The 27,465-nt window shown below is 40.7% G+C and overlaps 1 protein-coding gene and 1 long non-coding RNA gene across 4 annotated transcripts in view; one reads left to right on the forward strand and one right to left on the reverse strand.

Moving 5' to 3' along the window:
* The window catches only part of SLC12A1 (solute carrier family 12 member 1), a 123,005-nt gene extending 96,461 nt beyond the window's left edge, over positions 1 to 26,544 (forward strand). For 2 of the 3 annotated variants that reach the window (XM_040414000.1, XM_040413998.1), the window contains exons 21-27: positions 1,377 to 1,520; positions 9,313 to 9,438; positions 10,796 to 10,907; positions 11,467 to 11,553; positions 15,405 to 15,540; positions 18,965 to 19,032; positions 25,947 to 26,088. In XM_040414000.1, the coding sequence (XP_040269934.1) occupies positions 1,377 to 1,520; positions 9,313 to 9,438; positions 10,796 to 10,907; positions 11,467 to 11,553; positions 15,405 to 15,540; positions 18,965 to 19,032; positions 25,947 to 26,082 (809 nt within the window). In that variant the 3' untranslated portion in view covers positions 26,083 to 26,088. Of the gene's footprint in view, positions 1 to 1,376; positions 1,521 to 9,312; positions 9,439 to 10,795; positions 10,908 to 11,466; positions 11,554 to 15,404; positions 15,541 to 18,964; positions 19,033 to 25,946 lie in introns of all 3 variants that reach the window. The other variant, XM_040413999.1, reaches the window with a different exon arrangement.
* LOC120985828 lies at positions 928 to 25,259 on the reverse strand. Its single transcript, XR_005775589.1, has 3 exons — positions 25,097 to 25,259; positions 6,514 to 6,521; positions 928 to 938 (listed from the first exon to the last, which is right to left on the reverse strand). It is a non-coding gene; the product is annotated as an uncharacterized LOC120985828 (long non-coding RNA).
* Positions 26,545 to 27,465: the final 921 nt, after the last annotated feature.

Genomic DNA, 27,465 nt, shown 5'->3' on the forward strand with positions numbered 1-27,465 from the left:
CTAATTAAAGAAGAAGCATTAGTGATCCTAAGTGTCAGATGGGTAATTGAAGCTGGTATCATTTGGCTATGCACTGTGTAGAAACCATTTTATACACCATTTGCCAGGCAAGGAAGATTAGCTCTGTACTTCATTCTTGTACAATAAAAGGTAACTTTCCCATTGAGGAACCTTTACCACAGTCTAGTGCTCCTATCACATTAATGGATAACAAACTTCTTTATGCTTAATCCTGAATGATGCCCTTTTCTCTGAGAAAAATATGAGCCATTTGGGATAAAACTGGATATTCCATGTGCAATCTTTTTGTGATTCCATCTATATTTTAATGCTCAAAATATTAAGACAATAGAAATGTATGGATGCATCTATCTGGTAGAGGCACTTGTTGAAGGGAACTATGTAAATTAATTAGACCAGGTTACTTAAAGGACATCTGTCAGCAGATTTGTACCTATGGAACTGGCTGACCTGCTACATGTGCACTTGGCAGCTGAAGGCATCTGTATTGGTCCCATGTTCTTATGTGCCTACATTGCTGAGAAAATGTTTAAATATATGCAAATGAACCTTTAGGAGGTACGTCACTGACTTACAAAACAAACCGGCCTTGCCCTGCGCAATGCGGCGCAAGGCAAGGGGAGCATCGGAGCAAGAAAACTTAAAGGAGTGAAGGGGAGCTTATATTCGGTTTCAGCCCAAAACTTGGACAACCCATTTAGGTATATTATAATTCCATCCTGTTATTGAAGACGCAATCATAGATGCGCAAACTGATTCTACATTAATCTAATTTGTTCCAAATTTTCAAAAAGATTCAAATTTCAGCAAATAAATAAAAAAAGTCTGCCAGTGCAAAACAGGCTGTTTGTTACCACTGAATATCATGCGTTTACCTATAGCCATATATGTTGCTCTCACTTTGACTGCCAATTCAACTGAATTAGACCCAATTTTTGGGAAATTGGCTCACCTCTACTCTTAATATCGTAAATCATATATTAAAGGCCTAGTCATTAATAAATGTGTTTATTGCAGTAGAAAGGTGGCCATACACCTTAGATAGTAGATTGATGGTTGAACAACCATTGAACAAACGATTTGGTGAACAAACATTTTGCATACACAACAATACACATTGTAGTCAATATTGGCCGTTACAGTTGTTCAAATTAGCCATATATGTTAAATGACACTGGGCGACCAATGAACAATCTTTCTGGGAACATTCTTTTAAGAATGGTCTTTCGTCCATGAACCACCTTGCTGACAAGTTATAAAATTAAAAATAGAGGTGGATGTAGGACAACCCCTTTTTAGGTTTCAAGAACTTACTCTGCTCATAATTACTTCTATCTTCGTTTCTGGTTTTCTAGAGGAGTTCCAGAGACTAGAAAAAGAGAGACTGGCGCTTGAAGCAACTATTAAGGAGAGTGAATTTCAAGATGGAAATAGCAGGATTCGCAGGTTCTTCTCTAAATCTGACAAGCTGAATATTTCCAGTGAAGCTACTAAGAAAGGTAACAACATTACAAAGTTTCCACTGGCTTTCTTTAAGAAAAATCTTATGTGTGTGCAGTTGTAAGTCTGGGAATAAAGCTAACTTTATCCTTTTAAGAGGGAAAACCAAACAAAAAAGTTTCCCATTTTGTTTGTGTGAATTATTGTGTTTTCTGAATAATTTACAAAATGTTACCCGGAAGGAAAATATATGACTTCATCTAAATTAAAATTAGAGCCTGAAGGAATAGCTGTGCCATTTATATACATTACAAGTATTTCTACTGAGAACTATTTGTGCTATGTTCAGCTGTCAAAATAGCTTCCACTAAATAATAGCGTACTTTAGCTATAGCGACATTTGCATTTAGCTTGAAAGGAGTTCACACTTATTGCATGGTAAGCAGCCTGATTTCCTGCTTATGTATTCACAAATAAAGTGATTGCAGGAAAATATATAAATTAGATGTGATGTAGTATATTCTATTGTGAACCAGCCTCCAGTATTAGTGGCTATTGACTCATTTTTCGCAACTGACAGCAATACTTTGAATGCTCCATTCAGCATTTTTGTGTCTTGAACAAGTTCGTAAAGTTCTACTATACAAATGTATGCTTTAAAGTGAAACTCTAGGAAAATTTTAGCATAATAAAATGGACATAATGGGACTGTTAAAGCTTTTTTTTGGGCTCAAAATATTGATGACCTAGCCTCAGGAGGACATTAATGTCAGTGGGGGTCGATTTAGCCTCACAGCAGATCTGCCAATGTGTGGCCTCTTGTTTATATCAGTTCGCCTACCAGCATGTCATCCAGACGTCCACATAGTGGTGGTGGTGGTGTAGGGTGTTGGAACTTCGTCCTGTTAACTTGAATGGGACAAAGCTGATGTATCTAATGTATTAAATAAGGCCCTATTGAAACGGTCTGTTTTTCATCCATGATGATGTCCATATGGAGTCTTTTTTTTTGTTTGAATCAAATTCATTCCGCTTGAGCAACAAGGGGCTGTCCTGCTAGAAAAACTCCCCTCTTACTAGTGACTGACATGGCCAGACATCTCGAGATTAACAGAGCCAGGTGAGATGTCTGGCCTTGTCAATCAACAGGAAGAGGGGAGTCTCTTGAGCAGACGGGAAGGCCCCTTGCCTTTTCTCAGAGTAAGGGCGAATTTCATTCAAACAAATCGATTTGCTCATCTCTAGAAGGTGTTCTATTAGCACTGAACTGTGTGAACCGCTAGACTTGAAAAAGAGATTTCCTGGGCTTTTTAGTAATGGTCCAAACACTCATGGCATCCATGTGCTAATTATGGTTTTCCCAGATCCATAGATGTGAATGGATCAAAGTAGTGCTTGCTTCAGTTTTTTTCTGTGGGCCATTGGGCATCTGAATATACCCAATGGATTCAAAGGCTCCATGTGGTGTCCATGGAGAACACACACAGCAATCGTCTGTGATTCACTGACGTGTCAATAAGGCCTTAACTATTATTTCACAGTGGAGCTAAAATGTTCACAATCACACAAAAAAACTGATAGCAGCTACACATATAATTTGTTCACTGACACAAACTACACGTTCACACATTAAATAATCCTCTACCTAATGTAGTCTTCTAATATTTAGAAGAGAACCAGAGAATTTTTTTTATGGGAAAAGCCAATTACAAGGCTGCTCAATAAACCTGGAAGAATTCAATTTTCCTGTTTCTTGTAGAAATGCAACAACTTAGTACATAGTTTTGTGTCCATTTTGAAAACATTTTTATTTTCATTCCAAATTAGGCAAGACGCTTAGACAGATAATATGGCAGCATACAAAACCCACAAATATTAATAAATATGAATCACCTTCTTGAGGAAATGAACTTGAACTAAAAAAGGAATCTTTCACAAAAACAAGTCAATTTAAATATATTATCAACTTTTCAGATTCAGAACCATGTCATGTTCTCTGCAAACTGATCGCACATTGTATTTTAATGTAATGTTATTCCTGACTAAATTGATTTTATACACAAATATATGCATTGAATTTGTGATAGCTGGTGTTGACAGGGTCGGTGAGCTAGATTCACGGGCATAGACTGTATGATAACATTAGAATAAACTTGTCAAGAGCTATTTATACTCTGAAATATAAAAGCGAGCGGTCAAACACAAATGATAAAGTGTACACAAGTATGGATGTCTGATGCTCAAGAAAATGTATATCTGTCTGTAGAAAATGTATATCCCATAATTACCTTGTCAAATTATCATTCATTATGCCATTATCATGGAAATAATGCATTCTATATTATCATGCATTGTAATATAAATAGCCCATGACTGCACTTTTACTTTTACAATATTGTTTGTATATGAGAAGGAAAAACTTTCTCTGTGCCCCAGGCAGGGGTTCAGAATGCGTACCCTATCACATATACCTTTCATCATGAAGCTTTGCTTAAAGTGGACGTGTCCTGTCCTCCAGTGGCAGCTCTCTTTACCTGGCTGCAGTCTCTGATTTACAGATTCTGCTGGTATTTTATTCAAGTGCAGATTGGGCACTTAAAGTAGCCCTAAAAGTGGCCCCCATGTTATAGGTGGGTCCAAACTGATATAAGGCAGTACCAACACAAGAAGGCAGTACCAACACAAGTATATAGCGCTGACACAAGTAGGGGGGTCAGCAGTACCATAGTGCAGCATGAAATACCACCCCCAGCAGAACTCAATATCACTGTAGGGTCTATGGCCGCTCCTGATTTTATTTCTACTCCACCTTTCCCAATACAATGCAACTGGTGCTATTAGTTTCAGCTCCTAATATGCTACTGAGACCATGCACTGTCATTATGGTGGTAACCATTGCTAATTCTCGATAGGGAGTCAACCGGAGTGCTCCGACACAGTCCAATCAGTGTGGACAGCGTCAAGGTGCTATGTTTCACCCCTCTGTCAGTGGATGGCCTCAAAAGTATATTGAGAGCCAAAACTAATGGCACTGATTACTCAGGAACAGGGGAAGCTAAGGGGAAAAAAACAGCAGTAGAACAGTAGAAGCTGTGAAACAGCGGTTATGGCCAGGTAAAAAGAGCTGCTGTTGTTTGGAAACGTGACTTTAATGGCAATCATTCAACTATCAGTCCTGATTCACCCATTAACATGCATAGTTGGCTTTTATACACTTGCATTTGATGCTTGTGTGTGTGTGTGGATATATATATATATATATATATATATATACAGTACAGACCAAAAGTTTGGACACACCTTCTCATTCAAAGAGTTTTCTTTATTTTCATGACTATGAAGGCATCAAAACTATGAATTAACACATGTGGAATTATATACATAACAAACAAGTGTGAAACAACTGAAAATATGTCATATTCTAGGTTCTTCAAAGTAGCCACCTTTTGCTTTGATTACTGCTTTGCACAATCTTGGCATTCTCTTGATGAGCTTCAAGAGGTAGTCCCCTGAAATGGTCTTCCAACAGTCTTGAAGGAGTTCCCAGAGATGCTTAGCATTTGTTGGCCCTTTTGCCTTCACTCTGCGGTCCAGCTCACCCCAAACCATCTCGATTGGGTTCAGGTCCGGTGACTGTGGAGGCCAGGTCATCTGGCTCAGCACCCCATCACTCTCCTTCATGGTCAAATAGCCCATTCTTTCAAAGTTTTCCCAATTTTTCGGCTGACTGACTGACCTTCATTTCTTAAAGTAATGATGGCCACTCGTTTTTCTTTACTTAGCTGCTTTTTTCTTGCCATAATACAAATTCTAACAGTCTATTCAGTATGACTATCAGCTGTGTATCCACCTGACTTCTCCTCAACACCACTGATGGTCCCAACCCCATTTATAAGGCAAGAAATCCCACTTATTAAACCTGACAGGGCACACCTGTGAAGTGAAAACCATTTCAGGGGACTACCTCTTGAAGCTCATCAAGAGAATGCCAAGAGTGTGCAAAGCAGTAATCAAAGCAAAAGGTGGCTACTTTGAAGAACCTAGAATATGCCATATTTTCAGATGTTTCACACTTGTTTGTTATGTATATAATTCCACATGTGTTAATTCATAGTTTTGATGCCTTCAGTGTGAATCTACAATTTTCATAGTAATGAAAATAAAGAAAACTCTTTGAATGAGAAGGTGTGTCCAAACTTGGTCTGTACTGTATATATATATATATATATATACACACACAGAGAAAACAGATATATTAACATACTGTGAATTGCAGATTGATTATTGTGTGTGCCAAATAGGCCCATTTCTATGTGCCAATCAGCACTACCTACAGCACTGTAAAAAGCTTGGACACGGGGTTTGGCTGACTGTAAGAAATGCATTTAAAGGCAGAGCATTGTATTGTTTTTAGCGGATGAAGATGCCAGTATGAGGTTGTAAAGCAATGTACAAATGTAAATAAACTGTTGCTTTCATCCTCCATAAGACAGTCGGTCCACAACCACTAATTCAGGTTTCCATATTCTTATGTTGGCCGGTGTGATTGATATCCCCTGTTGAGAATGCTAGTAGTAGTGTCATGGGGCCTGATTTATCATTAGGTTTTCTTTTTACTCCATTTCTTTGTCTGTGGAAAGCTGGTTTGATGAAAATCAAATTCATCATTCCTTGGCTGGTCTATTGATAAATCTGGTTATTTTTTTCTTTCGGTTCCCTCAGTGTGATCTTAGTGGACCATTTTTATGCCCGGTTATATTAATAATACGCTATGTCCTGTCTGGAGTGAGTTTTCACTTTTTTTTTGCGACTTTTTAAAATGTTGCATGGATACATCTGGAGCAAATAAAATTTACATATGTAGCCACACCAGTTTTCACTCATTGCAAAAGTGGCTAAAGTGGAGTACTTTCAAAAAAGTCGCAACATTTTTGCGCAATTCAAATTGATGTCAGAAAACTGACAAACCCCAATGATAAATCAGGCCCATAATGTTTTCATGATAGTAAGTTCCCTGGCGCCATGAACCTCAGGCATTTGTACTGCCACAACTTATTTTCCTGTTTGGAGGCACAAGACCTCCATGAAAAATATATTATTTTTTTTTCTAAATTACTGTAGATACTGTACTCTTGGAACATGAAAAAAACTGGCAGACAAATTTTAGGCACAACAATTAAGAATATATGCACATTAAAATACAGATACTGCTTATACATTTATTGCAATTTTTGCTTTAACAAAACACTCCAAGTACACAAGGACCAGTGAATTGTTTCTGCCAGTATTCTGAGAAGATAACAATTTGTGGAAAGATGCACTTCAGATGCTTGATGGTGTTATCACCTCTCCCATTACGCTATGTTGTGCAATACTGAACATGTCAAGAGCTACTAATCGCCACTCTTAGTGCCCACATGACAGACCATCTATCACTGTAATTGCTGTCAGGCTACCAGCTCTCGGAGAACTGACGCAGCAAAATAAAAACTCCCAGATCCTACCAAAACTTCATGTCTAATAATGCTCTTCTTTTAGCTAAAGTCATAGGCATGGAGTATTTTAAGTTGTAAAATGTTTCATTTGCAGGATTTACCTTTAAAAGAGGACAAAGAAAATGTAAGGTGTTCAGAGTGCAATGATCTTTGGAAAACTTTATCCAGCTCACCTTCCTGGTGGAATGTGTAATCCCGGCTCCAGAGGCCCTAGGGGAGTGTTCCCGTAACAGGCTGCAAATAAGTGAAGAAAAAGGTCCCAGAGACAATAGAGATCCTCTGTCAGCTCTTCTTTATTAATCACATGTAGAAAACGGACATAGCCACCTCATACACGGCATGGACGTTGACGCGTTTCGGGTGAGTACCCTTAATCGTAGCCATTATGTCCGTTTTCTACATGTGATTAATAAAGAAGAGCTGACAGAGGATCTTTATTGTCTCCGGGACCTTTTTTTTCACTTATTTGCAATGATCTTTCTCTCCAGTTTTCCTATTGAAGATACTGCAATCACCCAGACTGAAATGGGTGAAGAAATCTCTATATTTCTGTATACAGATATAGGGGGTCATTTATTAAACTGAAATACACCTATTTTAGGCATATTCCTGGAGCACATTGCAGTGCAACGGCTAGTTGCGCCGCAATCTGCGACTTCTCGCTGCTCACAGTCTAAAAAAGTGGGCTTGGTGTGGGCACGGCGGAAGGGGACGGGCCGGCATACCAGTCACACTTACCATTTTCTACACCTGTTTCAGGCATAGAAAAAGGTCTAAATGTAAGACAGCTCAGAAGCTGTCTTACTTTTAGAACTCGTGGAGGATCCGCCGTAGTTATGTAGAGGCCTGCACCTCTTCATAACTCCGGTGGAACCACCACCAGCTTAGGCGTTTAGTAAGACCAGTGTCTAAACGCCGGTCTTAATAAATGTGCCCCATTGTATATAATAAAATGTTTCTGAATTTAGGGGGTATTGCCATAATTAACCCTTGGGACATGTAAAGTGGAAACAACCTAATATTCAGCTAATGATCTTTAGCATAAGGGTGCGGATTTTGTTGACGAAAAGTTCTGTGACTGAAAATCAGTTCCATTCCATGATTTCTGCAAGTCCCATTTATATGAATGGAACTCAGGGACCAACTGGCCATAGACCCTACAGGGAATTTTCCCAGTGGGCCAATGCCCAGGGGGCTGCCTGAGCCCTCCTCATGTCTGCTGGCCGGGTACATAACAATCTGATCCTCTCAGTATATATTAATTTAGGAGCATCGGGTACTTATGCACCTGACCAGTGGCATTGTGTTATTTGGTTATGCTAAGGCAGTATTTTGTGCTGCACTATGGTATTGTAGGCCCTGCCTACTTGTGTTGTCCTGCCTTCTGTTAATTTGGATCTGCCTACAACATGGGGCCACTTTTAGTTTTTTTCTAGGGCCGCATTAAGTTCCCAGTTCCGCCCCTGATGGCACTGATTTGCAATCACAAAAATGTTCTAAAAATTTGCAATGTGTAAAGGCACCCCAACAGCTCCTGATCTCAGATTTTAGTATAAAGGTGAAACCAAGGGTCAGTTGTTTTTTTTCTTAAGAACAGTGCTATATCAGTCCATGTACTATTTGGCATTGGAGCTCAGCACCATTTACTGTATAGTCTCTACTGAAATCTGGTTACCATATGCCGACCTCAAGCATTGCAGCTCTGGAGAGTTTGAACAGAATAGGTAAGAAATTCCAATAGAGGTCCTACCTAGGGGCACAGGTATAAAATCAGAATTGGAGTCTGTGAAATATGCAACGGGAGTGAGATTTTAGTCATAAGTACATGACAAAAATGTTGGTAGGACCATATTTATCCTGTTTAAAGCTATGAGATCCCGTCTATAATTCATCTTACATGTCACGGTGAGTCAGGATAAAAAGAGGAACATTTTGCAAACTTGGTTGCAGTTTTGATAGCAAATATGTTAAACAACCTACCAATAAAGGATGGAATGTGACAGATGGACTGAGCATCTGCAAGGCTAAAACATTACGCAAGTCAAGATTGATTCTTTTAAATAATATGGTCTGCGATCTTACATCGACTAAATAATTTAAGATGACATTTCCTAAACTGTTTGCATTGTTCTCATTTCAGCCTTCTGCTTAATTTGACAAATCCATTTCCTTTGTTCTAGGCAGCTGAAATTTCTATTTTTTTCCTGCATAACATTAAATGTGTGACATTTTTATAATCAAATTCCGTCTCAGTCTTGGAATATAAAGATACATTTTTAATAACACTGCTGACACTGACAGTTGAATCACTGAAGTCTGGCATCATTTAGACCAGTGTTGTTTCTTCATATTTTAGATGTCAGTACAGCACCACCAATGCACATGGGCGAGTATAACCAGAGACTTGTAGAAGCCAGTGAACAGTTTAATAAGAAGCAAGGGAAGGGGACTATTGATGTTTGGTGGCTGTTTGATGACGGAGGTAAGATTTACTACAGGGATATTTAAGAAACAACTCACTGCATTGAACAAATAATTTCATCTGTTACTTTAAACTTAAGGTATACCCAACCCAACATGAACTAACATACCCAATGACTATCCAAAACAGACAAGAATAGGACATGTTCTATAATTTGCGGAAAGGACATATGGATGCAGCCAGCACACGGATAACATAGAAATGAATTGCGTCCATGTGCAATCTGCAAATAATATGGTCATGTGCTTGAGGCCTGTGTTATAGTGTTCCTCTGTTAGTCCTAAAAGAATTTATGAATAAACTGATACCTGGGTGTTACCAGTTGCACACTCTCACACTGTCTAATCAATGTTGACAGTTTTTGACACGGACAACTGTAACACCCGCGGTCCATTTAGTCATAGATTTGTAGTAGGAGCAGCACATTGGAGAGCTGTACAAGAAGAGTTGCTCCAGAATTTTTACTGCATAGGGAGTAAAATTGTTCACCAAAGACTTGTCAGGGGTGGTGACAGATCCTCTTTAAGGCTAGGGCGGGGATGGCCAACCTGAGGCTCTCCAGCTGTTGCAAAACTACAACTCCCAGCATGCCCAGACTAACTACAGCTATCAGCCTACAGCAGGGCATGGTTGGAGTTGGAGTTTTACAACAGCTGGAGAGCCGCAGGCTGGCCATCCCTGGGATAGGGCTACATGGCGACAAAAAGGGTACAACTACACTGCAACATGCTGCAACTGCGACAGACGCTCAAAAATCCAACTTGGATGATCACAGCATTTCACATGTTGCAGTGCGACACCATTGACTATGATTATAAAAAATGTTGTGTGACCTTTCTGCGACAAGAAGTCGCGCAACAAATGTTGCAATGTAGCCCTAGCCTAAATGATGATTTACTGCCATTTCACTGATGGGTAAATTTCCGATTACATATCTTTATAATAAACAGATAAATTATGATCACAGTTATTGGTGTTTCACTAATGTCAAACATTAACATTCAAGTCATAACCTGAACTTTACAGACAGTAATAATGTCATTGTTGCCTCCATTGCCATGCTACCAGAGCAGATACAAGAGCCTTGCTGAATGGCATAGTACATAGAAGGGGGAAAAGTTGGAAAGACGAGGGCAGTAACAGTTGGCAATAGCATATTGGCTTCCTGTGTCTTAACTGATTGTCTGTCTCAGTTTTCACTTTGCTCTTTTGTCTTCAAAACCCCTGGCCTCTAGGGACTGCAATTTGAGAACGAGGCAAAGGGGGAGAGAGAATAAGATCGAATTTCAGGCTAACTAACTCATAATTTTCTGGTCGGATGTACTCAACTTACATCTATTGTTTTTTTTTTTTCTAGGTTTGACGCTACTAATTCCACATATTCTGACCCTGAGGAAGAAATGGAAGGATTGTAAACTGAGAATCTTCATAGGTGGAAAAGTGAACCGCATTGAGGATGAAAAATTAGTGTAATTATGCACATTGTTTGTCCAGCTTTAGTTTATAAACTTCAGACAGAAAGTAATCTTATGTAAATGCAACACATCCTCATTTTTCTCTTTAAAGGGGGTCATTTATTATGGGAAGTACGCCACTTTTTGGTGTACTTTTGATGCAGGTTTGGTCCCAAAGGGATTTGCAGACTGTGAAAATCTGCGACTTTTCGCCCCCTTACACCACTTTTCCGAGGTGGGGGTGGGCCAGCAGGCCCTTCTGATTCATTACTTTCTACGCCATGTTTCGGCCACCCATAAAGCGCCTCTGCATAACTTAGGCACATCAAGCGGCAGCGGACATGGAGTAAGACCAGATTCTAAATCGCCTGTCTTAGGAAATGTCCCCCTAAATGTTCATTATATATATATTTCCCGAAGGTCCATGCACATTTCCTTTCTTGCAAGCATCTAACAGTAGAAGGAAAATATATCTTATCTAAAGCAGAATTTATTTTGTAGCTTTTCATTTGGATGGAAATTAGTTTGGAACCGCAGGTACATTGCATTCATATTTTATGCTTTATCTTCACAGGATGGCCTCAATGCTCAGTAAGTTCCGCATTAAATTTGCCGATGTATATATTGTTGCAGACATTAACACTAAGCCTAGCAAAGAAAGGTATGTAACAGTGGCATATTGTCAGATTTGCTACACCAAATTGCAAAACTTTTATTACCTGTTTTATGGACAGAGAAATCTCAGTAAGCAGGAGTAACGGAAAACTCATTTAGCAATGCAGCAATACAGGAGCCCTGTGGATCAAGTACATTCAGAATGGCCTAATAACCACACATTTGCTGTAAAGTTTAAGAGTTTATAAACCACGTACTTATTATTAACTATCGGTAGTTTTACAGATCTTATTAATAAGTAGTCATGATTATCAGTCATTTTATACCTTTTATTCCCATTATTATTATTAGTTCTTTTTCAACGCTGCTTCACAATACATAGCCATTGTGTGCAAGTACAAAGGATTTATTAATTTTATTATTCTATTTACCTTAAAAACTCAACAAACCGGAATGAACTCACTGTATAAGATATATAAAGATCATTTGAAGTGAATCTATCAGATCATTCTGCCACCCTATCTGAGGTCAGGATATGACAGAAAGGTAAAAGCTGGATATATAGATTTATATGATATGGAGCAGGATTTCTCAGCAGGAAACAGGGCTGAGTTCACATTAGCATTCAGCCTTTCCGTTCTCCTATTCCGTTATAGGAGCAGGAGAACGGAAAGGATGGGTTCGGCACAAACATGAACCAAACGGAGCCTACGGACCCCATAGACTATAATGGGGTCTGTTAGGATTCCGCTCAGAGGAAGATTTTTGAAGTGGAGAGAAAAGTTGTGCGCGCAGGACTTTTGTCTCGCCTTCAAAAATCTTTCTCCGAGCGGAAAACAAACGGACCACATTATACTCAATGGGGTCCATAGGCTCCGTGCGGCTCAGTTATGTTCCAAATCCATCATTTCCATTCTCCTGCTCCTATAGCGAAGCAGGGGAACGGAAAGGCTGAACGCTGATGTGAACTCAGCCTAAATCGTGACGGGACTCCTAGGAGAGACAGAGTCCTGATTAACCCGCCCACACCACAGGTAGAGCTATCAATCTCTTAGGAGTCCTGTCAGGATTTACTCTACTTTTTACTCAGAGATCCTGCTTTAATTCACATAAATCTACATATCACAGATCTCAGCCTTTCTCCATTTATCATACACTGCTCTAAGATAGGGCAGCAGAAATTATTTTGACCATGCTAAGCTACTGACAGCACGAGGTAAGGGCGGAAGAAAAGCAGTATAAAAATACAATTTCTAGATCTTTTATCAAGTAGTGTGAATATGAAATTTTATTCTGCCAGATTCTGCTCTTTAAAGGTACACTAAACCCCGAAAAATAAGGAAAGAATCATAACCTACTAAGGAAAGTTTGTCATTAGCTCTTTCTGCATTGATATCTGCAAGCTGCTACAGAAAGCAGTATTGTGAAGTCTTGTGGAGCTGTACATACTGTCCATATAGTGTTATCCATACATTGTGACAGTAACCCAGCTTTCCCAGGATCCTAAAAGACAAATCTGTCTTGCTATGACAATATTTGAGAGTGAGGATTGGAATTTATCTTGGTGGATTAAGTATTCTGCAATATTTATTACAGCTCCACATAGTTGTAACTATGTAAGATCCTGAAAGGCAAATCTTCCTAGCTATGACACTCTTTAGGAATGAGAAGGGTGATTTGTTTTGGTAAATTTAGTATTCTACAGTGTCTATTAAAGCTCCACATGGTGGTAAACTAGCTTTAACAAAAGTCTGAAAGGTAAATTGGCCTACCTGTGGCACTATTTAGGAATGGGGAGGGGGATTTGTCTTAGTAGATTTAGTATTTTGCATTTTATTACAGTTCTACATGGAGGTAACCTACCTTTCCGATGAACCTTTGGCAGTCCATAAGCCAGAATGAAATCTATGGCATAGCTGCCGTAAATTTCAGTCAGTACTTATGCCACTTTCTGGTGTAAATAATGATGAATGACCCGCGGCCAATAGCCCTGCCCACACCTCACCCTCACCACAACCCCTTTTCGCAAACCTGGCGAGGGTGGTGTAAAATGCCAGTTGCAACTTAAAAAGTCAAAATGGCATTTAAAAAGGCGTAAGGTGAATGATAAATGTCACCCTTAATATTTAGCAGTCCCTATTACAGCTCCACATAATGTGTTACCCAACTTTCCCGAGACCCTGAATAACAAACCAGTCTAGCTATTCTACAGTATGGAGGATTGGTCACTAGGATTCTTACTCAGGTATTCCAGTCTACTGGCTAGCAAATATAGCCATGTATTCTACAATACTGGGAATTTACCATGAATAGGCTGATCTTGCATTCTGCAGTCTGGGAAAGTTGGGTAACAATCTCAGTGATGCATACTGCTTATATAAAATACAGTGCTTCCTTGATACATCATAGGAATCTATCATATGGTGCCACGGCAACATAATCTTTTGTCACCAATGCCACTGTACAGTATTCTCAGCTTGTTTTTCCAGAACTCTGAGCAGCAAGTTGGTATAGATATATGAAGAGACTAATCAATACATACCTAGCTAAATTTGCAATTCAGCAACCTGGGAAAGCTGAGTAACATCCTCTGCAGAGATGTAATGGAGGCCACACTTGGTACATACATTCTGTATACACTATAAGGCACATTTATTAAGACCAGCGTTTTAGACGGGGGTCTTAATAAATTACTGCACTGATGGTGGATCTGCCGCAGTTATGTAGAGGTGCCGGCCTCTACATAACTTCGGCGGATCCACTGCTGCTTCTAAATGTAAGACAGCTTCCTAGCTATCTTAAATTTAGACAATTTTCTACGCCTAAAACAGGCATAGAAAATGGTAAATGAAATGGGCCTTACGGACCGTTCCCTTCCCCAACCATGCAACGCCCACATTTTTAGACCTGGCGTGAGTGGGGGAAAAGTCTCATATTGCAATGCAAAGGACCTTTGCGTCTCAATCTGCGCCAGAAATACGCCTAATACAGGTGAATTTCTGTTTAATAAATCATCCATAAATATAATATCAGAACAACCATGAGTTTATATTTTATATATATATATATATATATATATATATATAGCGTGATCTACTGCATACCTCCACATGCTACCCAGTTTGCCAAAGCTACTTAAAGGCAAATCTGCACAATTATGCAGTGAAAGAAAGAATTATCACTGCATAACTAGGCATATTAGCTGTATTCAGCTGTATGTACTATGGCTGGTACTGTGTATATACTGTATGCTATTGTCACCACGGCTGGCACTGTTACAAAATCCCATGTTTACCATTTGTAACTAGGATATTCCTTCTAACAAAATGGTCATGCTCACTGTGTAGACAAAATATCCAGACTTAACCCATTCCCCTACTCTTAATTCCTGGCTTAAGTGCACTAGAATCTGAGTGGGAGAGGGAAGGGGAAAGACATGGTTGCAGCTTGAGAAAACAATGCACTGCTTTTCTAAATTTATTTGTCATGGTCTGCAGTTGTGATATTTGACAAAATAAGAGCAAATAACAAAGAGAATTAAGAAGATTATGTTTTGCTTTGTTTTTTGGAATTTTAGGTTTAGTGTCCCTTTAAGTGCATAGGAGATAGAACTTCACTGTTAAGTACTCTCTTCATTGAGCTGTTCTAACAACCCTTCTCCTCTATTCTGAGTGACACGAGTAGCATCCAACCAGGAGACCACTACAGCTGTGAACTGGTTCCTTCTTAGTAAAACTTATCATTCAGAAAACATTAGACAGACAACTTTGTAACTCATCAAGTGATACAACTTTTTTAATACAAATATACATGCATCAAAAAAGACAGTCAAAATGTCAAATTTGCTTCTATAGTTAGTGAAACTTATTGACAACAGTATTGTTCATATTTTAACAGCTGGAAATTTTTTGAAGAGATGATTGAGCCCTATAGACTCCATGAAAGTGCCAATGATGTACCCACAGCAGAGAAAATAAGGAGAGAAAACCCATGGAAAATAACAGATTCAGAACTTGAGATGTTCAGAGAAAAGGTATATGGCTTTTGTTTGTCATAACATAACTGACACTTCACATTACTTGAGTGTACAATATTGTTCAATCAGTACAATACAGTACATCCATACCTTCTAATGGCTATTTATAATCATCTCCTGTCTATGAGATCCTAGCGGAAAGGTTCTCGAGATAATATCTCTGGAGCTTTTATTATTTCCCTCTGTGTTCCCTCTAGCATCTCTTTAGATACTCCACTGAAGTAAAATACATATAGAACCACTTTCCTTTAGCTCTGTTTTATGGGCAGATGAAACCTGTGAAGAACAATTATCTACTGTAGCGAAAGAGGTATCTCCAAGGGTAAGAGAACCGTGTCACTAGGGCCACCTTTTGGAAGTGGCTCCAAATCAAAGTCTGACTTTTTAACAAGCCTCATCTGCATCTGATATTTGGCTTGGCTATTTTCCTTTGTTGTATCCAAAGGCTTGTTAAAAAGTCAGACTCTGAGTCATAGGGAGCCACTTCCAAAAAGGTGGCACTAGTGAGATGTTCTCTTACCCTGGGAGATATCTCTTTACATATTATTTCCCCATGGATCATTGCCATCGTCTTCATACACAGCTGGTCTCCTTAAAGGAAATCTGACACCAGGATAATCGCTATTGAAGTAAAGTCATAGCCTAATAGCACTTAGTATATTATTTCCAGATGTGCCTTTGTTCCAGCAATTTTTTTTTATCCTTTGAAAATCTAGTTTATTTGGTATGCAAATGAGCCACTAAAGTGCCCAGAGGGGCGTCCTTCTTGCAGGAAGGAGCCCAGGCACGCATCCTGCCACAATGTGTCCACCCACCCCTCCTACATCACATTCAAGCCACAACTCTGCCCCCCTTTCGATGCTCCCAGCATGAGGGCGGGCTTGGGCACTCGCAGGAGGAGTGCCTGTGCTCCTTCCTGCAAGAGTGACGCCCCTCTGGGCACTTTACTGGCTCATTTGCATACCAAATAAACTGGATTTTTAGAAGATAGAAAGCGTCTATTGCTGAAAAAAAGGCACATCTAGAAATAAGGTACTAAGTGCTATTAGGCTATGGCTTTACTTCAATGGCGATTATCCTGGTGACAGATTTAATTTAAGGAGAGCCAGTACCCCCCTAAGCTACTGTATTGAAAATGCTTCTTTTTTTAATGAGTTATTGACTTCTGGGCTACCTTTTCTTAAGAGTTAAAGGGTTTCTACCACCACATTTTGACCAAATTAGCTGTCAGACACTAGCGATGTGCTAGTGTCTGCTCTACCTAACCATGCTTTTGTAGTTCCTTTCTCTGCAGCGGTTACCCTAAAAAACGTAGTTTTATTGGTATGCAAATGAGCCTCTAGGTGCTATGGGGGCGTCTTTTCAGCACCTAGAGGCTCCGTCCACTCACCATTTCTGCCGCCCAGCGCGCTCCAGCCCGCCCCTCTCCTCTAGATTGACAGCCTACTCGCGCCTGCGCCGTGTGCTTCTGTATTCGGCGCAGGCACAGTGACTGTTGGACTGCTCCCTGCACCGTAATCGGCGCAGGCGCAGTGAAGATGCCGGCGCAGGGAGACAGTCACTGTGCCTGCGCTGAATACAGAAGCACACGGCGCAGGCGCGAGTAGGCTGTCAATCTAGAGGAGAGGGGCGGGCTGGAGCGCGCTGGGCGGCAGAAATGGTGAGTGGACGGAGCCTCTAGGTGCTGAAAAGATGCCCCCATAGCACCTAGAGGCTATTTGGCATACCAATAAAACTACGTTTTTTAGGGTAACCGCTGCAGAGAAAGGAATTACAATAGCATGGTTAGGTAGAGCAGACACTAGCAGATCGCTAGTGTCTGACAGCTAATTAGGTCAAAATGTGGTGGTAGAAACCCGATTATTGGTCTATGAGCACAAGTGAGAGCAGGAAATAATCCGGTACTGGTACAGGAGAAGTTGTTAAGGCAGCAGCATCGAAGGAACACAGACCTTGTTACAACCAGCATGTATTACTGGGAGTGACATGGCCACATGAGAAAAGTTTGTATTTAGGAGCAAATTGCAAACTGGAAATCAGGAGGTCTAAAATTTAGTGCAATTTTTTTTTTTAACTCAATGTAACCACTAACAAAAATACAAAACTCTATGTCAAAACGGTGTCACTAGCTTTTAAAAAGGTTGTCCAGCTTTCTAAGCCTTTTTTGCTAACTACCCACCCCACCTGACTTGCGGAGGGAAACATACCTGATTCCCACAGTTGGTTCTGACTCCTTTGGTCCCTACTGCCATTGCCGTACTCTGGTCGACGCTTGTAAACAGCTGGTGAATGGGGGTGGACACATTTGCTTCTTTAGCCAATGATGGACGCAGTGCTGATGTGTCCCCCAAGCTGAAGGTGACCCACTAGCAATTTCAGGGGGAGACTGAAGGAGCTGGAACCGAGGAGCAAGTATGTATACTTCCCTTTGCAGGCCCAGTAGTGTAGAGGGTTCATCCAAACAGACTTAGAAAGTTGGACAGCCCCTTTAAAGTCAAAGCTGTAATATTTAACAAAAACAAAGAATAAATAAAGTTATAAAAGGACTGTGGCAGGGCTTCATGGGAACATAGCGAAATTCTTATAGAATTCAATGTTTATGACAAAAGCGATCTGATGATCACATGAACTTTTAAAAAGTGTAAAAAAAAGTTATAAAAAAATATAAAATCTCACATCACCCCCCTTCTCCAAAAGTAAAATAAAAAAAATAAAAAGAGATTAAAAATTAAACCAAATAAACGTCATAGACAACGATCACACCCATACCATTAAAATATAAAAATATTTATCCCAAGTGGCAAATGGCGTAATGAAAAAAAAATCTAAATGACCAATTTACTCTTTTTTGGTCGCTTAAAAAGTCAAACACACCCCAAGATGTTATCAATAAAACATACAGATAATCCTGAAAAAAGTGAACCCTCCCACAGCTTTGTAGATGTAAAAATAAAAAAGTTATGAGGGTGAGAATATAGCGATGCAAAGAAAAAAATTCTACGTTTTTATTTTTTTTTAATATTACCTTAAAACACAAGAAAAACTATATACCAGTAAATGTGGTATTGCTGTAATCATACTGACCCAGAGAATGAACACTGTAAAAACAAAATTGTACACTGTATGCAAAAGTGAATGGTGCCATTAGAAAATACAACTTGTCCCATAAAAAAACTAACAAGTTATGGCTTAGTCCAGGATGGCTTAGTCCAGGTGTGAAAAAACAGAAAATTGCGGCTGAAGGGGCTAAGCAAAGAAGGACACTTGGCAAACATTAAAACAGGATCTCACATAGAGTGTGTGTGCCAATATATTAATTTCTGAAATATAAATTTGTACATCCACTATACGGTTTACTCATAAGTTTACTTTGTAATATTCTTCTGCAGTTAATATATTTACAATATGTATATTTTTACAGAGCTATCGCCAAGTGCGACTTAATGAACTTCTACAAGAACATTCTCGTTCTGCTAACCTCATTGTTCTGTAAGTATGATATAGTTTTGGGTCAAACAGGAAACTTAACTTTTAGTTCAATGCAAAATAATACAGGTGCATCTCAATAAATTAGAATGTCATAAAAAAGTTAATTTATTTCAGTAATTCAATTCAAAAAGTGAAACCCATATATTATATAGATTCATTACACACAGAGTGATGTATTTAAGAGTTTATTTATTTTAATGCTGATGATTACGGCTGACAGCTAATGAAAATCCAAAAGTCAGTATTTCAGAAAATGTAAATATTGTGTGGTGTTACACTCCAATTAGCTAACAACATAAAACACCTTCAAAAGTCTTCTAAGCCTTTAAATGGTCCCTCAGTTTGGTTTAGTAGTCTACACACAATCATGAGGAAGACTGCTGACTTAACAGTTGTCTAGAGGAAGAAGATAGCTGTTCAGAATTCGGTATCCAAGCATATTAATGCAAAGTTGAGTGGAAAGAAAAGGTGTGGTAGAAAAAGGTGCACAAGCAACAGGGACTACTACAGCCTTGAAAGGATTGTCAAGAAAAGGCCATTCAAGAATTTGGGGGAGGCTCAAAAGGCGTGGACTGTGGCTGGAGTTAGTGCTTCAAGAGCCACCACACACAGACATATCCAGGACATGGGCTACAACTGTCCCATTCCTTGTATCAAGCCACTCATGACGCAGAGACAATATCAGAACTGTCTTACCAGGGATAAAGAGAAAAAGGACTGGACTGTTGCTCAGTGGTCTGGAGAATTGTTGGAGAGGCACACAATCCAAGTTGCTTGAGGTCAAGTGTGAAGTTTCCACAGTGAGTGATGGTTTCGGGAGCCATGTCATCTGCTGGTGTTGCTTCACTGTGTTATATCAGGTCTAAAGTCGGCACAGCAGTCTACCAGGAAATTTTAGAGCACTTAAAGAGGACCTTTCACCAGACGAAAGCCTCTAAACTGACTATACAGAAGTGTAGAGCGGCGCCCAGGGATCCCGCTGCACTTACTGTTATCCCCGGGCGCCGCTCCGTTCTCCGGTTATAGCCTCCGGTATGTAAGTAGTTAGGCTCCACCCACTTGATCCTGCCGGTGTCTTCTTCTCCTATGCTGTAGCGCTGGCCAATCACAGCATAGCCAGGCTATGAGCTGAGCGCTGCGATTGGCCAGCGCTACAGCATAGGAGTAGAAGACACTGGCAGGATCAAGTGGGTGGAGCCTAACTACTTACATACCGGAGGCTATAACCGGAGAACGGAGCGGCGCCCGGGGATAACAGTAAGTGCAGCGGGATCCCTGGGCGCCGCTCTACACTTCTGTATAGTCAGTTTAGAGGCTTTCTTCTGGTGAAAGGTCCTCTTTAATGCTTCCCTGTGCTGACGAGCTTTATGGAGATGCTGATTTTATTTTCCAGCAGGACTTGGCACCTGCCCACACTGCCAAAAGTACCAATAGCTGTGCTTGATTAGCCAGCAAACTGGCATGACCTAAACCCACATATTGTCAAGATGAGAAGATGAGATACACCAGACCCAACAATGCAAATGAGCTGAAGACCGCTATCAAAGCAACCTGAGCTTCCATAACACCTCAGCAGTGCCACAGGCTGATCACCTCCATGCCACACTGTATTGATGCAGTAATTCATGGAAAAGGAACCCCGACCAAGTATTGAGTGCATACACTGTACATACTTTTCAGTAAGCCAACAATTCTGTATTAAAATTATTTTTTAAGTGGTCTTATATAATATTCAAATTTTCTGAGATATTGACTTTTGGGTTTTCATTAGCTGTGAGCCATAATCATCAACATAAAAAAAAAAAAGCTTGAAATAGATCACTCTGCATGTACAGTAATGAATATATATAATAGTGTACATGAGTTTCACTTTTTGAATTGAATTACTGAAATAAATTAACTTTTCAATGATATTCTAATTTACTAAGATGCACCTGTATATATGGTGATTTGTAGTCTACAATTTACAATAGAAAAAACATTATGTAGCTTCAGATATACATGTACATTTACATTGTTGTGCCTGCATATGGTTATTCACCCTCTTCGATCAGCAGGACACTTAGTTGTGATGCTGACACTGACTAGATGTCATACCATAGCCTCAGGATCTTCTGTACTAAATTGTTATTACATTGGCAATGCAAGTAGTTACTAAAACCAACATGTCAGGAGAGGTGACAGGTCCTCTTTAACCTGTATGAAACTAGCAATCAACAGGCCCTCATTGCTAAAAAGCCACATAGCTGAGGTATTGACTTTTGTGTTTACTGTATGTAACGAGTCTCGACTCGCTCTGCTCCACTCTCCCAGCACTCCCCAATTTCAGACCATAATGTCTGATTGTTTAGTCGTCAGTGATCCGGACCCGAACAACAGCTATGTGTCTTCTTAATTCTTGCAGAACAAACACCAGACAGGCTGTATGTGAGTTCAAACGGAAAATCACTTTATTGAATGAGCACAACGTACCAAGGGATTAGTTCGAAAGCTTGGCTGGAAGGCAGATGTGTGTGGCCATGCAAATGAGGATTTGAGAGATTAAAACCTAGGGCAGGACAGAGGACCATTACACTACTTCCCCCTTTGGAAACAGTCCAACAGCCTGGACATGGGGTTGTCGAGTCGGGGTAACGTAGGGGGGTTTGGTCTTACCTGGGTCCCCATAGAAGTGGAGTTGCCTTGAAGTTGGCTCTGTCGTCGGGTGGTCACGACCATGACAGTCTTTGGGGCATATGAGGTATTTAAATACCCCAAATCGTTCCCCAAAAGTACTTCCACGGGTATTTCGCGTAGCAATCCCACTCGCACTTGTTGCTCCCCTGAGCCCCAATCCAAGTGTACTCGGGCGGTCGATAAACGTAGTACCTTGCCTCCTGCTACCCTGACTGCAACAGTCTGGCCGGTCTGAGCCGACTGGGGAACCATGTGAGGCTGAATGAGGGTAATCGTAGCCCCAGAATCGCGAAGTCCCTGGGCCGGCTGTCCATTAACCCATACTGCTTGACAATGGTGCTGCCGATTATCTCCGGCAGCAGCCTGAACGGGATCAGCCTCGAAAAGCTTGCCACACTCTTCTTGAATATCCTAAGGGTTAGGCCCGTTCTGGAGGCAATGAGCCGCCTGCCTGGATGGATGGGTAGTCTCGCGGTACCTCGTGGATCGAGTAGGGCAATATCTCTGAAGATGACCCGTTTGGTTACATGTATAGCACTTTGGGCCAGTAGAAGGATTTGATCGGACTATGGGCCTAGAGGCAGACCACTGAGATACCTGGAGGGGGATTAGAGGCTGGTAGTCTGGGCCAAGGTAGTGGATAGCGCTCGCCTCTGCCGGACCTCCGAGAGTCCAGATATTCATCGGCCAAAGTAGCCGCTTGCTGCACAGTCTATGGTTGCTTGTCTCGCACCCAATCCCGTACTGTCGGAGGGGTGTGGTCAAAAAACTGTTCTAAAAGTACTAGCTGGGTGATGTCCTCTACGATATAAGCGTGGCTTCCCTGAAACCATCCCTTGAGGTTCCGCTGCAGACGATGTGCCCACTCTACGTAGGTTATGTTGACTTGTTTCTGGGATTCTCGAAACTTAACCTAACTGGTCTCAGGTGTAATGGCAAATCGGGCCAGCAGGGCTTCTTATAACCAGTCATAATCCATTGCGTCCTCGTCCTACATGGCCCGATACGCATCCGTAGCTTTCCCAGTTAAATTACTTATCAATAAAGCGACCCAATCTTAGGGCTGCACTTTATTTATCTGACATAATCTCTCAAAATCCTATAGGAACGCTTCAATTTCCTCTTCTCCCTCCTTAAATAGTTTGAACACGAGAGGGGGCAATTTTCGCCATTCTCCACTTATGTAGCCACTCTAGTTCTCTCTCGTGACGCTCATCCTGCAGCTGGATGTCTCTGATGGCATTCTGTATGGCGGTCTCGGATGGTTTAGCCCCATATAATGCCAATCGCTCTCGAACTCGTTGCTGAAACAAGTCTTCAACTGTCACGGTGGGGAGTGGGGGAAACCCCCCACCGTGCGGTGTCACAGGGTAAAAGGGGATCAGCCTGGCCTAAAGGAGTAATAAGGGAGCAGTTCACCTCCTACAGATTCCCTAATCCTCTCCCTGACTCTTCACCGTATGAGCGGACCCCGATGGTAGGACGACTCATACTCAGGATTCCTAGAAACCCTAAGTCGCCCTGGTAATCCCTCACCAAGGAGCAGGGAAGAGACGACCTGTTCATCCCAGTAATGGAGGAACAGGAGTCTCTATCTGAGGCCAGGCTGCAAGGAGATGGGAACACATACAGCATATGGAGATGGCAGGTAAGCGACACCCATAACACACTTACCTGCCACAGACACACTGACTGGAACCTGTGCACAAGTGCTGGTGTCCACACCAACATAAAAGGACACAGCACACACCACAAACCACACAGGGACCCAGGACACCCATAGCTGCAATAAACATAAGACAGGGGAATGTCAAGTAAACATGACACGAAACACCACCAGACATGTAACACCAAGCTAGACATAAAACACCCTGAACTTAACCCACTCCATACAAATAGGGACAGGAAGGGAAGGAGACACCGGGACAACACTGAACATCTTTGACCACAAGGGTGGCCCTCACTGAAAAGATGGTAAAGCCAGGAGCCGTGAACCACCAGCACACACCAAGCCTGGAGGAACACTCAGCTACAGGCTTCCAGCAGAGACTAAATAGCCCAAGCAGCCACACCCATAAACACATAAACCCAGTGTTCACAAAACACTAGGAAGGGAGTTAACCCAAACAGAGGAAGGAAACCACTTAAAGGGGAAGTGCACACACAAGCAAACTAAGCCACACATTACCACTGGCAACAGCATGCGTGGCAACAATGTCACGGCAATCACCCAGAAGGCCAAGACACTGCCACCGCATGCTCTCACAGCAACACGTTGCCACGGGCAACCGCAAGTGTGGCAACAGTGTCACAGTGCACACCAAAGACTGTAACATTAACGGACTGAGGTCCAGCATCACCATCCCTCTGATCCATCTCGGCTAACTCACTGATCAGGGTGGCCTTGTTCTTTCTCCCAGTGGTCCCTCCTCGGCTCTCAAGTAAGTCTTTCAGCATGTCTCTCCTGCAGGCTGCGTAGCTGGTCATTCCTTGTCGTGGTTTGGGAGTGTCCCAGTAACTGGAGAGTAAATCCCACCGCTGGCACTAATGTAACAAATCTCGACTCGCTCTGCTCCACTCTCTCGGCTCTCCCCAATTTCAGACCATAATGTCTGATTGTTCAGTCGTCGGTGATCCGGACCCGAACGACACCAGGCAGGCTGTATGTGAGTTAAAACGGAAAATCACTTTATTGAATGCGCACAACATACTGGTGTATTCAACAGTTTGAACACCTCCCCCAAACAACCACTCCCTATTGGTCCCTTGTAAAACTCCCTTTAAATGGACATGTAAATGAGGGCTTGAAACAGGGTAAGTAGGGATTGGTCCGAAAGCTTAGCTGGAAGGCGGATGGGTGTGGCCATGCAAATGAGGGTTTGCCACAATCACAGTGAGATTCAAATTTAGAGCAGGACAGAGGACCATTACACTGTATATACCTAGTATTTGGCATCTTAAGAATTACTGCAATTCACAGTAAGAAAATATTTCCAAGTATTCATTATCAGTGACTAGCATTTCAAATCAGTTTTGCTCTGAGCTACAGCTTTCAATCTCACATTCTGAAATGTTCTGTATAAGTAGTAGCAGCTGCTTGCTCTTCCTCAATCTGAAACATAATTTGGCACCAACTACTTAGCTATTGTCAGATAAGCATCCTACCGACATGTCTTCCCAGTTCTCTTAGGGTGCTGTCACTTGAAGCGGCTGCCACTTGGCCAAGCAGAAGTTGCAATGCGGCTACAGGCAGACAGAAGTGGCAACCATTGCAGTTCCATCTACTGCCTGTGGGTTAGAAAGAAGAGGGGTCAGACGGAATACAGTAACATAAAGCCTCTTTCTCAAAAGTGATGCGGATGGTGTCAGGATCTGTTCAGGGAAAAACTTCTGCGATTGTAGTGTGTTTTTGAAATTCAGTGTGTTTGTTTTTTCCCATCCGGATTGTATCTGGATGGCATGCATTTTTCACGTGAAGAAAAATTGAAGAATAACAATCTACATCTCATAGCAACCATTGGTGAAAAACGCATTGCATCTGGTTGCCTTCCTTTTTTCACTTCTATGGAGCCAGGGCTGTGTGAAAAATGCACAATATATAACATGCTGCCCTATAAGAGCTCTTTCACACGAGCGAGTTTTCTGTCCAGATGCGATGCACGTAGCGAACGCATAGCCTCCGGACTGAATCCTCACCCTTTCATTTCAATGGGTCTGTGCACATGTGTATCGTTTTTCGCTCATCATCTCTGCATTCAGGAAAAATCACTACATGTTCTATATTGCACATTTTTCATGCAGTCCTGGCTCTATAGAAGTGAATGGGGCTTGCGTGAAAAATGGAAAGTAACCAGATGCAATGCAGTTTTTATTGATGGCTGCTAGGAGATGTAGTTATTGATGTTGTTATTCTTAAGTTTTCCTTCACACGTGTGAAAAACGCATGCAATCTGGACACAATATAGATAGAAAAACGGAAAACTGATTGAAACTGCCTGCAAAACTATCAGTTTAATGTCTGAACACAATCCGTATCACTCATGTGAAAGAGACCTAAGACTGCAAATCAGACTACAGGATCAATGATATTTTTAATTAAGATTATTTCCAAAGTTGTTTAACTTTTTTAGATAAATTGGAGCAGAATTGCAAAAAACACATATGTATGGTACGATTGAGGATCCAAGCTATTTAAAAATATTGGTGAAATTAATTTTTTGTTCTTATTTGATTGATAGGAGCCTCCCTGTTGCAAGAAAAGAAACAGTTTCTGATCACCTGTACATGGCATGGGTAGAAATCCTTTCTAAAAATCTTCCAACTGTACTACTGGTCAGAGGAAATCACAAAAGTGTACTGACTTTCTACTCTTAACACCGAAAGCCTCAATTTCCATGCGATTGTATTTACTGCGTCTACAAAAAAAAAAGTGATATACATATTCAAAATTAATGCCAAAAACTAAAAAGGGAAATTTAAATTTGTGTGAAAATTCAAATTCTATCTTATATGGAAAACAAAAGCGAATTCAAATGACCAATGCTGAATGATATGGCTTGACAGGCACATAATTGTATTTTATAGTCTAACATTCTTATAATCAGCTCTCTGTCCTATTTTATTGAACTCAATATATTATCTTAGATCTGTTGTATCAATGGAATAGGAATTTTTGGCAACTCTATTATTGGGTTTTCTCAGTCTTGTTTGACCACCTATGAACTTAATGCTGTATTTTTATGGAAACACAGAAATTTTATAAATTTTATCAGTCCTATTGATTCACCGCTAGACATCTGAATGTATGTAAAGAGAATAAATCTATCTAAAAATGTAGTTTCAAGTTTTTAAATTCTTAATTTCATTTATTTCTTAAAAGGGTTGGCTGAGATTTTTCTCAGGATAGTCCATCAATATCTGATTTCTGGGTCCGACTCCTGTCATCCCTGCAGGTCAGCTGTTTGAAGAGGCCACCGAGGTCCGGTGAGCGCCATAGCCTCTTCCTAGGCCAGTGACGTCACATTCATCTGTCACATGGTCTAGGCGGAGCTCAGTCCCATTCAAGTAAAGCAAGACCAAGCACAGCGGAGGCCTCCACACACAGTTGATCAGTAGGGCTGCAGGGAGTCAACCTGATTGGATCTAACATTGACGACCTATTCCGAGGCTAGGTTATCAATATTAAACACCCGCACAACCCTTGTTCACATTTCTTTGGTTTACTATTGTTTGATTTCTTTGTCCATTTAGAAATGCTTCAGTCTGATTTAGGTTTCTTTTGAACAATCAATAAATGTAATAAGATATCTAACTGAACATCTGTCATATGTATAAAATACAACAGCTATTTTTAACAAAACAATAGGAAATGAAAGTACAGTCCGCGTGCTTATTCCAGTAATGTTATCATTATTATACTGCCTGTGAAACTGAGATCTCAACATAGGCATTTTCAGATTTTTACCTTTTTAATTCAAACAAACTACAATAAAGTTTTAGTGTAAATGTGAAAATATACAAAGTGCACAAAGTAGTTCCAGGTTGTTATTATTATGGACACAGACAGGGCCATATAAAGCATGATGAAGGCCTCTGGGCAAAAAAATCTGGTGGGGGGTTAACATAATTAAAAATTTTAATGAACAGTATGTCACAAAAGTGAGTACACCCCTTACATTTTTGAAAATATTTTATTATATCTTTTCATAGGACAACACTGAAGATATAACACTTTGATACAATATAAAGTAGTCAGTG

The sequence above is a fragment of the Bufo bufo genome, chromosome 1 (genome assembly GCF_905171765.1).
Source record: "Bufo bufo chromosome 1, aBufBuf1.1, whole genome shotgun sequence".
NCBI classification, from domain to species: domain Eukaryota; kingdom Metazoa; phylum Chordata; class Amphibia; order Anura; family Bufonidae; genus Bufo; species Bufo bufo.